At 44.0% G+C, this 15,501-nt stretch overlaps 1 protein-coding gene across 1 annotated transcript in view; it reads right to left on the bottom strand.

The window, feature by feature from the left end:
- Window positions 1-1,783: 1,783 nt before the first annotated feature.
- AP1S3 (adaptor related protein complex 1 subunit sigma 3) overlaps window positions 1,784-15,501 on the bottom strand; it is a 59,449-nt gene continuing 45,731 nt past the window's right edge. The window contains exons 4-5 of the mRNA XM_042995461.1: window positions 8,325-8,462; window positions 1,784-3,427 (exon numbers count right to left, since the gene is read on the bottom strand). Of these exons, the coding sequence (XP_042851395.1) occupies window positions 3,392-3,427; window positions 8,325-8,462 (174 nt within the window). The 3' untranslated portion in view covers window positions 1,784-3,391. The remainder of the gene's footprint in view (window positions 3,428-8,324; window positions 8,463-15,501) is intronic.

Below are 15,501 nucleotides of genomic sequence, written 5' to 3' on the forward strand. Positions count from 1 at the left end.
CTTGACTTCCAGCTGACTTTCTGAGCTACACCTGGTACTGTTCTAACTTGGAATGCTGCTTCTTACTTGATAATTTGCACGTTTAAAATGTTAATCTTGGGGCACCTGGGTGGCTCAGTCGGTTAAGCGGCCGACTTCGGCTCAGGTCATGATCTCGCGGTCCGTGAGTTCGAGCCCCGCGTCGGGCTCTGTGCTGACAGCCCAGAGCCTGGAGCCTGTTTCAGATTCTGTGTCTCCCTCTCTCTGACCCTCCCCCGTTCATGCTCTGTCTCTGTCTCAAAAATAAATAAATGTTAAAATAAATAAATAAATAAAATGTTAATCTTGTGTGTAAAAGGAATATTTAGTAGAAAGAGGACAGCATGATTTACTTGATAATATTTGGAAGTAAATAAGACATTTATGCTGAAGAAAAGGAATTATGAGTTTGCTTGATTTTAAATGTGAGATAATCCTTATCTTACTTCAATAGTAATTTAAGCACTCCCCCCCCCCACATTTTTTGGAAGGAGAGAAAGATTTTTAATGGCCCACACTTTGCTAATTACTGAAAAACAGTCATTGGCTTATGTTACTTACTTCCCAGAGCATCTGACTGGACTTCATCCAAAATTCCAGAGACCATGTGAAAGAATACGGTAACATTTACCAATGAAGTTCATTGATTCAATCTCAGAAAAGTAAACACAGTTCCTCAGTGATGTTTCCTAGGTGTTACAATATGAATCTTAAGGAGGTATGATTAGGCCTAGTAGAACAACATCTGTGTGTTTGATGAAAAGGATTTGCATTACTTTAGGAGACTTGATTTGGCAAAAAAAAAAAAAAAAAAAAAAAAAAAACTTTGAATGAATTAAAAATTCCCTTACTTTGTCCCAACCTAACGTTTGCTCATGAAAGAAATTACTAGACTTAAAGAATGCATCATTGACTACATGCCAAGAGATCAGATTACCAAAATGTGGGTGAATGATGAGGAGAAGTCAGTCGAAGCAAAGCAGTTCAGACTCTTCTCTCCATTTGCTCTCACCTGCTTGCAAAGCTGCTTCCTGACGGTAAGTGCCAAGAAACCACAGAGATCACATTGAAGGGACTATCACCAGGAATTAGGGGTAGAAACTTCTAGCATAAAATTTGATCAAAAACCAATTCTATTCATAAAAAACACACTCAAATTCCTCGTTAAAAAATGTAAAAACATTTTATTTGGAAGTTTTATACAAATTTAGTATTTATTATCGTTCACTTGGTAGTTCTATTATAATTGTATAATATAAAGAAAATATAATGATTGCTTTCACCGAGACCCACATAAAATGTCCCCCAAATACCTCATATTCACCCGGCGTGCTCCATTATTACGCTCGTTTTCTATGTGAGACACCGACACGGAGTCTGAAAGCCCAGTATACAGCTTGATAATGTCTAACGTGGGATTAGCCCATTTGAAAGAATACATGAATAAATACCTTCACCCAAAAATGGTCGAAAACTTCAAAAGAACCAGGAAAACACAATGACTTACATAAAGTCTACCTTTGCAGAACTTTTTATTTTTTTTTTAATGTTTATTTTTGAGAGAGAGAGAGAGAGAGAGAGAGAGCACAAGCTGGGGAGGGGCAGAAAAGGAGAGGGAGACACAGAATCAGAAGGAGGCTCCAGGCTCCGAGCACAAGAGCCCAATGAAGGGCTTGAACTCACAAACCGTGAGATCATGACCTGAGCCGAAGACGGACACGTCACCGACTGAGCCACCCAGGGGCCCCACAAACCTTTTTAAAAATAAAAGAGTTCCACCATATTGACAACACAAATCGGAAGACATCAAATAAACAGAGTGATCAAAAATGGCAGTTAAACTTCAATCCAATGCCATCATCGTAATCACAGGATTAGCCTGAGTAAATAGATATTAAAAGCCCAGTAATTCCTTCGTATACTAATCTGAGTTCCTTCTTTTTAGTAACGGCTCTATTGAGGAATTGGCCAAGTTTTTCTTCTGTTCGTGTCTTATTTTTCCTTAAATATATCTGGCAAGACGAATCAGAGAGGGCATTTTTCCTTCATGTTCTCTAAAGGTCCACCATATAGGATCTTCTAGAGAAAGAATACAACAGCAAGCACACTGCTCTCTTAGGAAGAGCATGAGGGATCCCTAACCACTCCAACCCGAATGATACCAGACCTCAAAATGAACATGGAAAATGCACACGTAGGACATCAGAGGTGGGGCATCAAGACAGAGTGTTACGAGCTATTTCCCTGTAATGTCTGATCACGTTTACTACCTGGTTACAGAGAACTTTCATTCCGGCAAATCAGGAATGCAACATATTGAGAATAATAATGATCAGCAGCAAATATTTAATTCGGGGCATGAGGAAGTAAGAAAGGAGGAAGGGCATCTACTATATAGGCTGTTATAATAAGTAAGTCTAATAAACAATCAGTCGTCAAACATAGTAGATACACATTAAAACATGTTTGAAGCAAAAGCTCTCAAGCAGCTAAGTGCTTGGAACCTTAAAACTTATTAAAATAGTAGTAGTTGTAATAATTACTGCTACTTTTATTCATCTTTATTATACTGTTGTTATAATAAGGGAAGTCATAGACACTGTATCTCCAGAAGTCTCAAATCCTTAATAAATACAGAGAGTTTATAGGAAAATATAACCTTATAATGGAATGCCCTTTATATTCAATTAAAAGGTAAAATGAAAATCTCGACTAGATAGCAGCTTCCATGATATCAAAACCACTTAAGTCCCTTACTATCTTTGGTTATTTTCCTTAATTCCAACCCTGAAAAAATAAAGAATGCAGGACATTAAAATCAGATACATTGTATCTGGACTGAAATTTACATTTTACTAAGTGTATCCAAAAAAAAAAAAAAATGTCTAGCATTATGTATGAACTCTGAACTATTAACATAATTTTGAATTATTATACAATTTAAAAAGTTGAACATTTAGAAAAGAATTATTCATAATACAACATGTATTTCATGTTCAAAACCATGGGTTATTATTCAGCTGTCAGTAGAGAATGGAATGCAACAATAAACATATTGCAACACCTTTACTTAAATTAGCTTAAAAATATCACATGGAATTAAAGCACTGTAGACACATACCCAGTCTACTGAGTCATAAAGCAGTTGCTTGAACATCCAGAGCCACAATAAGTAGTTACGTACAGCATAATACAGATATGTAATAACGATAAATATGTTATGTGAAACAAGTTAATTGCTAGTTAACGAAGGATCCCTTTTAGGTTATTTTTGGCATGCTGCCAGAAGCTCGTCAAGGAACTGGACGGCAGGTTCTGCTAATTTACAGGCTCACAGCGTGGGGGACTCGGGAGTCTTCAAGTAGACGTGCGGTTAAAATGTAGGCTTGCTCATATATTCTTCCATCGTCTGAAAGAGAACGAGAAATTAGAACAAGAGCCCCTTCGACAGCCTTTAGCAGAATGTGAAACCTTTGTCATTCTTTTACTTCCTTATTGTTTGTGGTTATTGAACAGAAGTTATCTAAACGGGGATGGACATCAATCTTTGCATTCTGATCAAGAACGGCGGTTCAAAGTTTGAGCGTAACGTGCATACACATCCATGTGGCTGGAACTTAATAACTTTCCACGGAAAAAGCTACGCTTGATCCCAAAAAGAATGTCCGATAAGAGAAATTCTAAAGCAACAGCTGCCAATATGCCACTGTTGACTTCGGATAAACGTGCCTAAATGATCATGAGCACCCACCTCCAGGCACACGTAGTAGAGAAATCTCGACTGTATTTCTGTAACATCAGAATTGCTACGGATACTGTGCAAAGCATCTTTCTACGCTTGTTGGCAAGATATAAAAAGCACACACAAACTAGGATTCTTAAGGATTTCTTCCATGTATTTTGAAAAGGCTTTCCTCCCGAGTATGCGAACTTCCTTCATCCTCCTCACCAGTTAGCAAGTTTGTTAACATGCCAGAAGGCCATAATTTTTTGCCAGTACTTTTTAAGAAACGTTCGGCCAGATTCACAATTACAGGTAGAGTTGAAATATACCGTGATGGGCAAGCCCTTTACCAGGCAAGATAAATGGGTCGTCTCTTGCATTCTCTTCTATTGTAGACTTATATATTTGTGTAACACAGTGGCTCCTGTGTCGAATCAATACAAAGTTCAAGGGGGCAGCCTTGGGGAAACGCCCCTGCCTCTTTCGGGTAAGCCCCAGTCAGCTCCATCAGCAGTGATCAAACTGTACTTAACCTTGAACCTCAGGGTGCATAATTCACTTGCACCAGGCCGGGAAGACAATCGATCCGCATGGGCCAAACGGCAAGGCCATGGCTAAGCAATATCACTCAGAGGGAACCAAGGTTGGAAATCAGGCGTTCCAACGGGTTTTCACCAGCTCTGTTTAGAACTCCAGGGCTCCTATGCTGAAACACTTGCGCTCGGTCACCCACACTTTCTTACAAAGCTCTTACGCCTCCAGATGAGCACTGGCCAAGAGAAGCCCACACCCCCAGCCCTCTGCCCTGTCTGCATCTCCTCTTACAACTGCTGCCGGTGTCTTCAAACTTAGCAGGGCTATCACACTGGCCAGGGGCCCCCGCCTGTTTTCTAGCACCTAGAGTTTATACCATTTGCAAAGGAATACAAAGTTGCAAATACAAAATGGGGTATGAAGTTGATTTAGAACGAGGAAGGCAGTAACAGATTATGCGTTTTTAAAGGACAAGTATCCCAAAATCCAGAACCATAGCCTAGGGTTTTCATTCATTCAGTGTCTGACATGCTTCTATAATGTATTCACTGTATGGCTACATGCGCTTTGCGGCTACGATATCTTACCTTTATAAATTCCACCACATGAGCCTGCAGCCTCGGAAGGGGCTTGGGCCAGCAAAAGCCTCTGGAATTGTCACTTTGCCGGCTTCTAGTTATTGGCACCACCTCCCACCACTGGCTACCTCAGTCGGCTACAGACGACACTGACTGTCCTTTCTGGGCCATGCTGTTACTCAAGTTACATGAATCAATAGCGTACAAGGTTGGTATTTTCTTGAGCTTCCTGCTTTCAAGGTTGGAAAAGACACTCAAGGCTGGCACAACCTTAAAGAGCTCTGTGTTTCACAAGAGGACCAGGATCTGTCCCTCAGGACCCCTTCTTGCACCACCGAGTTTCTTGTGGATTTCGCACTGTACGTACTGTAACTTTTTACTGCTTTATGGCTTTGCTTAGCAGTTAACATGGGTTGTGGGTTTTGTTTTCGTCATTGTTGTTGTTGTTGTTGTTTTAGAGAGAGAGAGAGCGCAGGGGAGGGGCAGAGAGGGAGAGAGGATCCCAAGCAGGCTTCATGCTCGGTGTGGAGCCCAAGGATCCTGGGATCATGACCTGAGCCAAGATCGGAAGTAGGACACTTAACTGACTGAGCCACCGAGGTACCCCAACGTGGGTTGTGCTTTTCAGGGTGACGACAATGTGGGGATGCACCTATGCCATTCTCATGCCTCCACGCATACACAGGCAAGGTATTCTCTCGCTTGAGCCAATGAGACACCATTTTGACTCGGGCTCCTCACTTTGTGGGGAAACCTCTTCTGTCCGTCACCCCACTGGTGATGCCAGGAATTGCAACCCCTGCAGGTAATAAGCTAACTACCTTTCTCTTTCAGTTTGTTTTCTTATCACTTCAAGCCACTGTCCACGGGTTGTCACCCACAAAATAAGATACCTCCAAAAGTCACCCCCAACCAATTAAACTGTTCTTTGCATTTTTTTATTAAAAAAATTTTTTTTAATGTTTATTTATTTTTGAGAGAGGGAGAAACAGAGAATGAGCAGGGGAGGGGCAGAGAGAGAGGGAGACACAGAATCCGAAGCGGGCTCCAGGCTCTGAGCTGTCAGCACAGAGCCCAACGCGGGGCTCGAACTCACGAACCGTGAGATCGTGACCCGAGCCGAAGTTGGACATTAACCGACTGAGCCACCCAGCTCCCCTAATCTGTTCTTTTTTAATCCATATCACTAACACCAAGCCCCAGGACACTCAGAATAATCTTTGAGCATTTGCAAATTTAAGACTCTGTGTCTTCTTACTAATAAATATGCGAGGATGGCCTTTTTATTCTAAGAAACCTTTATTAATTAGGGGTCAGGGAAAGTTCTAGGGGCTAAAAGCGAAAGCAATGTTACAAAGGCCTCCCTTAACCTTTAGTAGCTAAAATATGTGCTTAGGTCCAAAGGACAGGGAAAAAAAGGAAGCAGTATTTTTTTTTTCTTTCTGTAATTACATGGCTTGTGCCTAGTCATTCTACACTTTTCTGACCGGATATACACAGCCCATTTTTCAGCCAGCTCCCCAAACGTTCACTGACTTAGCTGAAGTACCCGGAGCCCAAGAGAATGCTGATAACGTTGTCTCTATTTGGCAGGTGCTGTTAGTTTACCCAGAGAGATTTAGAGGGCAGTCATGACATTTCCTGGTCACCATGGGGACACAGAGGCTAAACGGAGGGGCCCGTGAGCCCTGCCCATCAAGACCTTCCGCTCGATCAGCAAGAACGCGAACTACCAGTTAGCATTTAATTGTGGAAGGGCTCTTTCTTGAAATACCTGCTTCCCAGATTTCTGCGGAACTAGCAGCATCGGATGTACTCCCAGCTCTTTAAAACCCTGTATTTCTTCCAGAGCAGGAATTCAAAATAACCCAGATTGTGTCCTGGCCCCAGTTCAGAAAGCTGCAATTAGTGCCCAAGACCCCGCTAAAAAGTCTCTTTCTCCTGTAAGTAGACTCCCCAGTAAGGGCCCTGAGGATAGGGTTATAAATAACCCTTGGCATATTTTAAGAAAGGTTGTCCTGTGGAATTTCCAAACCCCTGATTTCTCAAGCACCTTGAGAAATTCCCTTCCTTTGGCATTTGGAGAGAGCCAAGCAAACATCAGAAGGTTTAAATGCATCTCTTGCGGTGAGGACACCTCCAGAGGGAGATGAACCAGTCTCCTCAAAGGCACACGCGGATGCTTCCGGGCACCTACTCCAACAGGTGTCTTCCTCAGAGTCCATTCACCTGAGCTCTGCTTCCCCCCGGATGGGCTGGAATAAGTCATCAGCTCAGCGAGGTGCCAGAAAAGTTGCTGGGAGACCATGCCTGATGCTGTTTTATTAAGCCAGTCTCTTATTTCTTGAACAGCAGGAAGAATGGCTTTAACGCCATTTTTTAAAAGAGAGCATGTAATCCTCTGGAATCTCATGACCTGCCATTGTGAGACAGGCAGGTGGAAAGACCCAGTGACGCTGCGGGAAGAAGTACCTAGAGGTGGCCTGTGCTGGGGTTGGTGGGATCACCTCATTAGGAGGCCAAAGGTCCGTGGGGTGCCGTGCTCCCCGTCAGTGTCCTTGGGAGGAGTCAAGGGGCTGATGTAGGTAAGTTCCCTTATTAGGTGTGACGTATGGTGCAAATCTGCACCGCTTCTAGAAGCCCCATATGGGACGTCTGGGTGGCTCAGTCGGTCGAGCGTCTGATTCTTGATTTCGCCTCAGGTCACGATCCCGGAGTCGTGGGATCGAGCCCCGCATCGGGCTCCGTGCTGAGCAAAGAGCCTGCTTGAGAGTCTCTCTTCCCCCCTCTGCCCCTCTCCCTCACTCATGGGCACTCTCTCTCTCTCTCTAAAATAAAAAATAAATAAAATAAAAGACCCACTGTATTTTATGTAAATATCACAGAGTCAGGAGCACGACCACATGGATGCTTCAGGGCCCATTTATACCTTGGCAAGCAAACCACAGGATTCCCAATTTACTTATGCAAATAGGAGCACACGTGCAGCCTCGCCAGGAGGTGTAAGGAATTTTAATTACAATGATAAATGCCATCTTCAATAATAAACTTCTAATATCCCTGGCAAATGGAGTGACAATGCACTGCTAGTCTCCTTTCCCAGGGGAGCACAGATATTTTAATGAAAGTCTTTTTATACCTCTCGTTAAATGTCTGGAAAAAAAATAGCACCCAGCTTTTGGTTCCTTGTTGACAACTGAGGTACCCTCACTAAAGAGCTCAGCCAAACACGAAAAGCCAAGACTCTGGAGCCCAGGTTCCTGGGTTCAACTCTCTATTCCACACTTTCCAGCTGTGTGACATCAGGCAGGTTGTTTAACCTCTCTGTGTCTCCGTTCACTGGCCTCTTAAGAGCGAACACAGGTAAGTTGCTTAAAAACCGCACCCCGCACAGCGTCAAGGACTCAAGAAGTGTCGGCCAACACACAATCATCATCGTCCCCATCGTTATCTGTCCCCGTTGTACTGACCTCCTGTAACATATCAGAATCTTCAATGGCTTTGACAGCAGATTTCTTAGACGTTTCCTGAATTTCTCCACCCATTATAAACTCGTCGAGGATGAAATAAGCCTTTTCGAAATTAAAGATAATATCCAGCTCGCAGACCTGGTCAGACAAAAACAAACGTGTTGGTGAACTTACAGGAGCAGCAGGGGAAACACGTATCAGCCTCAAGCTTTTCCAACAGCCACACCCAGGTGGCGCACCAAAGGGAAAACTATCAAATGGTATTCTAAGGACAGAAAAATAGAAGTGGGGAATCCCAGGCACTTTAGCAAAAGTAAAACCACATTCTATTAAGCAGACCATGTCCTTAAATAATATTCTTTGACGTCACAACAAGAAATTTGAGACTCGGGAGAGGGATCGGGCAGCATGGCTCCTATTTCCACCTGCCCGAACGGAAGCCGAGTCCCTCGCCTCCTTCCTCCCGCTTCTCTGGTCCGTAAGTCTGGGCTCCTAGCTACAGGACTATCAGCAGCTCACTCTTCAGAGGCAAGTCAGCTCACCTGTGCTAATTTCTCTCAAAATTATGCCACAAGCCAGTGGTTCTCAAACTTCAGAGCGCACTGAATCCGCACGGAAGGCACCTGCTGGGCCCCCACCCTGAACGTTAGGATTTGGCGCGTCTGGGTAAGGCCCGAGAGTCTGCACGTGTGAGGGGTTCCCAGGCGATGCTAATGATGGAGGTCTGGGGACCACAGGGGGAGAACCACTGTCACAGACCAAAGCAGAGCCTAATAGATTTCGTGGTTCAAGTGAAGCCAGAGGCAAGAGAGCCGCCCCTCATGATCCCAACAGGGCTTGTTTCCAATTCCCTGATTGGCCACGCTGGCACTCTCCTGGGGTTTTCCTTCTCACGTTTTCCTCAACTCCCCGACATCCCCGTTCCTATTCCACACCCTCTGGAAGGTTGCTGCTAACTGCAAGTTTCTCGCCCTCTGCCCTCCGCCTCCTTTACCTCTCAGTAGCACTGGATACACTCCACCATGTCTCTCTTGAAAAATCTCTCCCTTGCTCCCTGACCTTGGCCATACCATTCAAGGCCTGTTCTTGCCCAACATCTCTGGTGATTCCTTCGCAGACTCGCTGGATGATTTATCTCCCCCGCTACTTTGCATTCGGTGAAGAAGTATTTCTGGAGGGTGGCTTGGGACATCAGCAAAATCAACATCGCTGCTTCATGCCGTTTACATTCTAGTGACCCACCTTCTTCTTCAGCACTGGCGTGTTTCATGAGAGCTTCTTCTCTTTGCGATACATATACTCTAGACAACGTCACAGACTCTCTATGGCTGCGTCTCGCATCCAGGGTCCCATAACCTGGATGTGTAGCCCTGATCTCCTTCTGGAGCGAGTCCTATATCTTCACCTGCTCAGGAGACACGTCTGCCTGGACATTCCTCAGTCCAAGTCACCATCTGCCAAACTGAAGTTAAGCATATTCTCTTCCCCGCAGACCATTTTGCTTAGTAGCTGAAAATTCGATCTGTGGCTTGACCGAATTCACTCCACAGTGCCGCTGATTTCTCCCTCCCCGTCATTCTTCTCCCCCTGCCTCGGGTCTCACGCCGCTCAGTCTGGTCATCAGTTCCTGTTGATTCCATCGTGTAAATAAACGACACCCCTTCGCCTCTTCTGTCTGCTACCCTTTCGCCGCCTTCTCTCAGGCCTGCAACCTCTCTCACCGAGGCCACTGCAATGACCTGTTAGGTGGCGTCGGTCCCCACTCAAGGCCAACAATGACTAACGCTCTGCTAAAGTGCTGATCTCGTTCCTCTCCTGTGTAAGGTCTTATGTCCAGAACAAAGTTTTAATTCCTCTACATGCCTTTTGGGACTCTTTACCACCTAGCCTGGGCCTCCCTCTTTCTAGCTTCCTGTGTCAGCATCACCCCCCGTGCTACAGCCACGGTCCACTGTGTTCTTTTATGCCTTTACCTTTGCACATACGAGCGATTCCTGGGATACACCCCAGATGTCCTTTTCTTTACGCTGCTGGCAAAATGAAGCTCACTTGGGGCGCCTGGGTGGCTCAGTCGGTTAAGCGTCCAACTTCGGCTCAGGTCATGATCTCGCAGTCCGCGAGTTCGAGCCCCACGTCGGGCTCTGTGCTGACAGCTCAGAGCCTGGAGCCTGCTTCAGATTCTGTGTCTCCCTCTCTCTCTTACCCTCCCCTGTTCATGCTCTGTCTCTCTCTGTCTCAAAAATAAATAAATGTTAAAAAAAAAAATTAAAAAAAAAAATGAAGCTCACTTTTCCAAGGCCAAACTCAAAAGTCAGGGGTACAGAGATTCCACCAAAGCCTCTTTTCCCCCACTCAGATTTCACACCACTTGCTCTGTGTTCTCTCTTACATCTGTGGGCACTAGGTTATGCTTACTTATCGATCTCTCCCCCAGCACTGTGAGCTCAGGCACAGACCTCAGTCATCTTAATATCCCCGGTATCCAGCACATCATAGGATGCAGGACATGTCTGTAGGATAAATGAGCCAGTCACTATTTAGGCCTTGTTTCTATGAGGCTGGGAATTAATGGGTTCCCAGATCACTGATTCTCTGATCCTACTGAGGGCTATAACGTTACATGAAGTGGATGTCAACGTTTTAGCAAACTGCTTCATGTATTTAGGACTTAGGTCAATGAAGTTGCAGACTCTATAAATCATTAGGTAAATATCACGACCATAAATGGCCAGCTCAGAAAAACTCTTCCAACTACCTGCAAAGGTCCTGGTCTCCTCATTCACTAGAAAACAGCATAAGCGGGTAAATCCACAACAAGTGGGTGTATACATCTATCTCTACCTCCTCCCTCCCGCAACAGTCTGTCTGCCTCTCTGTCTGTTGTGACGGTGTGGAAATTCCGTGTAGAAGTTGGAAAGAATGCGAGAGATTTCCATGGACAAATGGGGAAAGAACTCCAAGGTACATTTGGAGAGGGGAGAGAAAAGAAAGCAAGCTGCAGACTACCATGCATAATGCAATCCCATTTAGAAATAAAACTGCGTATGTCTGGTTAAAGAAGACACAAGGAGCAAGCAGTTACCAGAGGTCAGTAGAGGCAGGAAGTCAGGAGTAACAGTAGCAAAAGCTGAGGAACCTCAGAGTTCAAGGCAGGCGTAGACAGGAATCGGAGACAGACGGGAGCCTCATTAGGAGAAACCAGCAGCTGGGATCCTGCAAGGTGAACCTGGCAGATACTAATGCAAGTTTTTCAGGAACGTCTCAAACCCCACTCCCAGACAGCCATGGGGCGGTTAACTGACTGCATCTAGTTTCAAGGGAAGGGAATAAAGTCTCAGGCACGCAAAGTCCAATAGAGAACACACACGCACAGGCACACATGCACACACACACACACACACACACACACACAGCAGCAACTTGGATGTACAGTGACTATCTCTAGGTTATAAGGAAACAGGTGTACAAGTTCTATCAGAACTGTAGGGAGTGTCACATATGAGCAACGATTTTGTATACAGCAACTCCAAAATGCTACTTCTATGGTTATTCTTTGAGCCTAACCCCAAGGGGTTACTGTATCTGAGAGCAGAAACAGGAAACACCTCCCGGAGCACCCTAGACCAAATGCAGGTTTCTTCAGCTAACTGCCCAATTACTCAAATACTGGTGATTCCACTTAAAGGTACTGTCCCAGTACATCAGGAACGTGCCCTCAATGCTTAAATTACCGCATTTCATCTACTATGTAAAAATAAATGGTTTCCATGTTTATAAACACGTGAGCATCTGTATTTTTTTTTCACATTTTCTTGTGTATATATAGACTCTGGTAGAAAGCTTATAAGAAGGCAGAAACAGTGATAATTTAATTTCACCCTTGATCTCTTAGCCTGTGCTTTAATTTGGCTTGAGGGTCTTCTCTTAGAGCAGAATACATGACTTCGTAAGATTATTTCTGACATTTCATTAACTAAATACTTTTGGATAGAGTCTAAGAAGAGCCTTCTCTTACTGAATTCTGTTCTAAAGTAAGTACAAAAAGTTTAAATTACATACAGCAAACGTATAAAACCATATATAAAATAATAATTACAGTTTAAGGTACAACGACATAGCAATTGACAGTTTATAAAGTATTGTCGATCACACTGTCTCTTTGATCCCCACAACAGCCCCATGAGATTAGCAAAGTAAATATTTCTGTTAACCTTTTGGAGTGTTATTTTCTTATCTGTGAAATTAGAGATCTATCATAAGCCAAATCACGGGTCTGGTTAGTGGGGTGACTGGGCACCACTCACTCAGGACCTAGCAGGACTCAGAGCCTTCCTCCTCCTAGAAGAAAACTTCCTAAATCAAGATCAAGCCTCTTTGGGATAGCAACACCCATACCCTCTGAGCACATCAGCAAAAACTCACACCACAATCTGTAATGGGAAAATACGGCAGGTGGCTAAATCCTCAAACAGACCTTTATCTACTCTAAGACTCTGGGGCATCTCTTCGTAGCCTCTGTAAATTGGGGTTAATGCTGTTTACGGAAGATTGAAAGATTAACTAGTTAAGCCGTGTAAATCTCCCTGGAATGGAAAAATGCTCAAAAAATACATAAGTTAGTAGCCAGAGAGTTTGATTGATCTGGCATAGGAAGGGAATATTTTCCACTGTTATAAGAGAAACACAGTACAAAGTTTTCTCTTGGATAATATCAAGGGCAGAATTCAAGGAAACCTTCAGTATTAACAAAGAAAAAAAGAGTGCCAAAGAGAAATAGATTATTCCTGAGATGATGTCAATGAGAATCAGTACTGGTAGGCTTTGCTCATCACAGTTAATTAATAAGAACTGAACACCTACTGGGCACATAGCCTTGAATTGCTCTTAGCTGCTCTTAGCTTAATAAAAGATTCATTGAATTTTTTAGTGAATTAAATTTTGGTCCATGGCAAAGACAGAGCTTCTCAAGGTACGCCACAATAGGATGAAAAATTAATGTTAGAGAAATAGGAATTCATTCTGATTCTCCTTATATCTTAACTGAGCTTAGCATTGGTGAAGGTGATTTAGATTGTCTTAAGAAAGCAATGTGTCGTGATAAGACTAAGATCGAAATTTAACCCCGATTCACGTTATCACAGTTGGGTAAATCTAGGAAAACATATAGTTCAAACCAGAGTGCAGAAATTAGGGGCAGAAGGTCCTAGGGAAGCCTGGGCCTCACAAAAACTCCTGCAGGCCTTTACAAAAGGCCAGGTCTGCAGTGGATTTCAAAATGTCAGGCTTCATTTGAATAATGGAAAGCATAAATTTAACTAATCTCAGGTTTGAAAACATGCTATTATATGTTTGCAAATCTCTCTTTAAAAAAATGAAAACCCATGGGGGGAGGGGAAGAAAAAAAAAAAAGAGGTCAGAGAGGGAGAGAGCCAAAGCATAAGAAACTCTTAAAAACTGAGAACAAACTGAGGGTTGATGGGGAGTGGGAGGGAGGGGAGGGTGGGTGATGGGTATTGAGGAGGGCACCATTTGGGATGAGCACTGGGTGTTGTATGGAAACCAATTTGACAGTAAATTTCATATATTGAAAAATAAATAAATAAATAAATAAAAACAAACCGAGAAAACCTAAGAGGAAGAGGAAGAAAAATGGTCTGCCTGTCTTACTCTGTATACTTACCAACAACCTGAATCTCTGAAGCAATATTAAAGGTCATCTAACATCATTTATAAAGGGAATAAAGGAGAATCAAAAGGATACAGGGAGGGAGGGAGAGAAAATTCTTTCAAAAACCTTTCAAGTGCTCACGCTGGTGAAAATCGTTGCAAGAAATCTGATAAAACCCCAACCAATACCGCAAATGCTACTCAGTCCATTGGACAGAGAACAAAACGTCTTATGGAAGCAAACTCTCCCAACAACGCCTAATAAAAACCAGCGAGCAGGGGAATGGGGAAGAGAGCATTACTGAGAGAAACTCCAAATCCAATGACTTATTTCTTGAGACCGTGAACTGGATGACATGTTTCTGGAACATTTGCTAAAATCTGGCCCAGAGTTGCTTACACGTGTTGAAAAATCAAACGACTAAGTCCTAGGTCATGATCTCGAGAGACGTGCTGTTTGGGGGCCACACAAACCCTGCACAAGTTACGGGTAATACCAGGCTGTTGCATGTTGCTGGAGCACTGAGCATGTCAGGGATAAAAAGAGAAAAGCGAGAAGGTCAGAGAAGTGGCCTGGGATGGATATTTAGAAAGCTCACATGCCAGGCTACAACGTTTGGCTGTTATTCATTATAGATGATGGAAAGTGACTGAAGACGTCTGTCACCCTGGATCTGTGCATTGCAAGGAAGATGGTAACTGACAAGCCAGGAAAGGGAGGCAGAGATGAGCCCAGAGGCAGAAAGGGCCAGAGGTGAGGTCCCAATGAAAAGGAAAACTGCGATCCTCAGTAAACCGGGTGGGAGTGGGAGCAAACAGATGGACTGTAGTCCAATTGGAATAGACAAAGGCCGCCTTTAGCAAAGCGTGGAGAAAGAAGAAAGAAGGAAGCATTGGAGGATCCCGGGACACAACAGACTCAATCACAAGACAGAATAGGTTTGCAGAAGGTGACTGTAGTTCTTGACGTGTTAAGGCTGAGATGGGTGTAAGAAGAAAACAAAAGACTGAGACAGCTGTGGGAAGCCCAGTGAAGACCGTCCTCAGCAGAGCGCAAGAGAGCCATATGGCCATGGATTCTGGAAGAGACAGTCAGTCAGACATGCAAGGAGAGTAGAAAGGGCAGGGCGAGGAAGGGAGCTCGGGGCAGAAACCAAGGAGGGGCCTTTAGAAACAGGATGAGAATCAGAACTTGGGGTTGTGGCAAAAGAAAGAGGTGCGGTGACGAGCAAGGATCCAGCACTGCAGGGAGGTGAGCAGGTGAAGATTTAAGAAGCATCACTGGTGTTGACCATTAGGAAGGGGCCGGTGGTAACTCCGTGATCTCCTTGGAGCAGGAAAGGTGAAACCCAAGCTCTCAGTGGCCCCAGAGCACATGGGCTCTGAGGACGCCGCCCCTTGTGTATGGAATCCTACTTGGCAATAAATGCATGGAGACTAAATAACAATAGGAAGGAAAGGGATTTGGGTTTTCTTGTTGATTTGTTTGGCATTTTCTTAACGTATAAAG

The sequence above is a fragment of the Panthera tigris genome, chromosome C1 (genome assembly GCF_018350195.1).
Source record: "Panthera tigris isolate Pti1 chromosome C1, P.tigris_Pti1_mat1.1, whole genome shotgun sequence".
In the NCBI taxonomy this organism is placed as follows: Eukaryota; Metazoa; Chordata; class Mammalia; order Carnivora; family Felidae; genus Panthera; species Panthera tigris.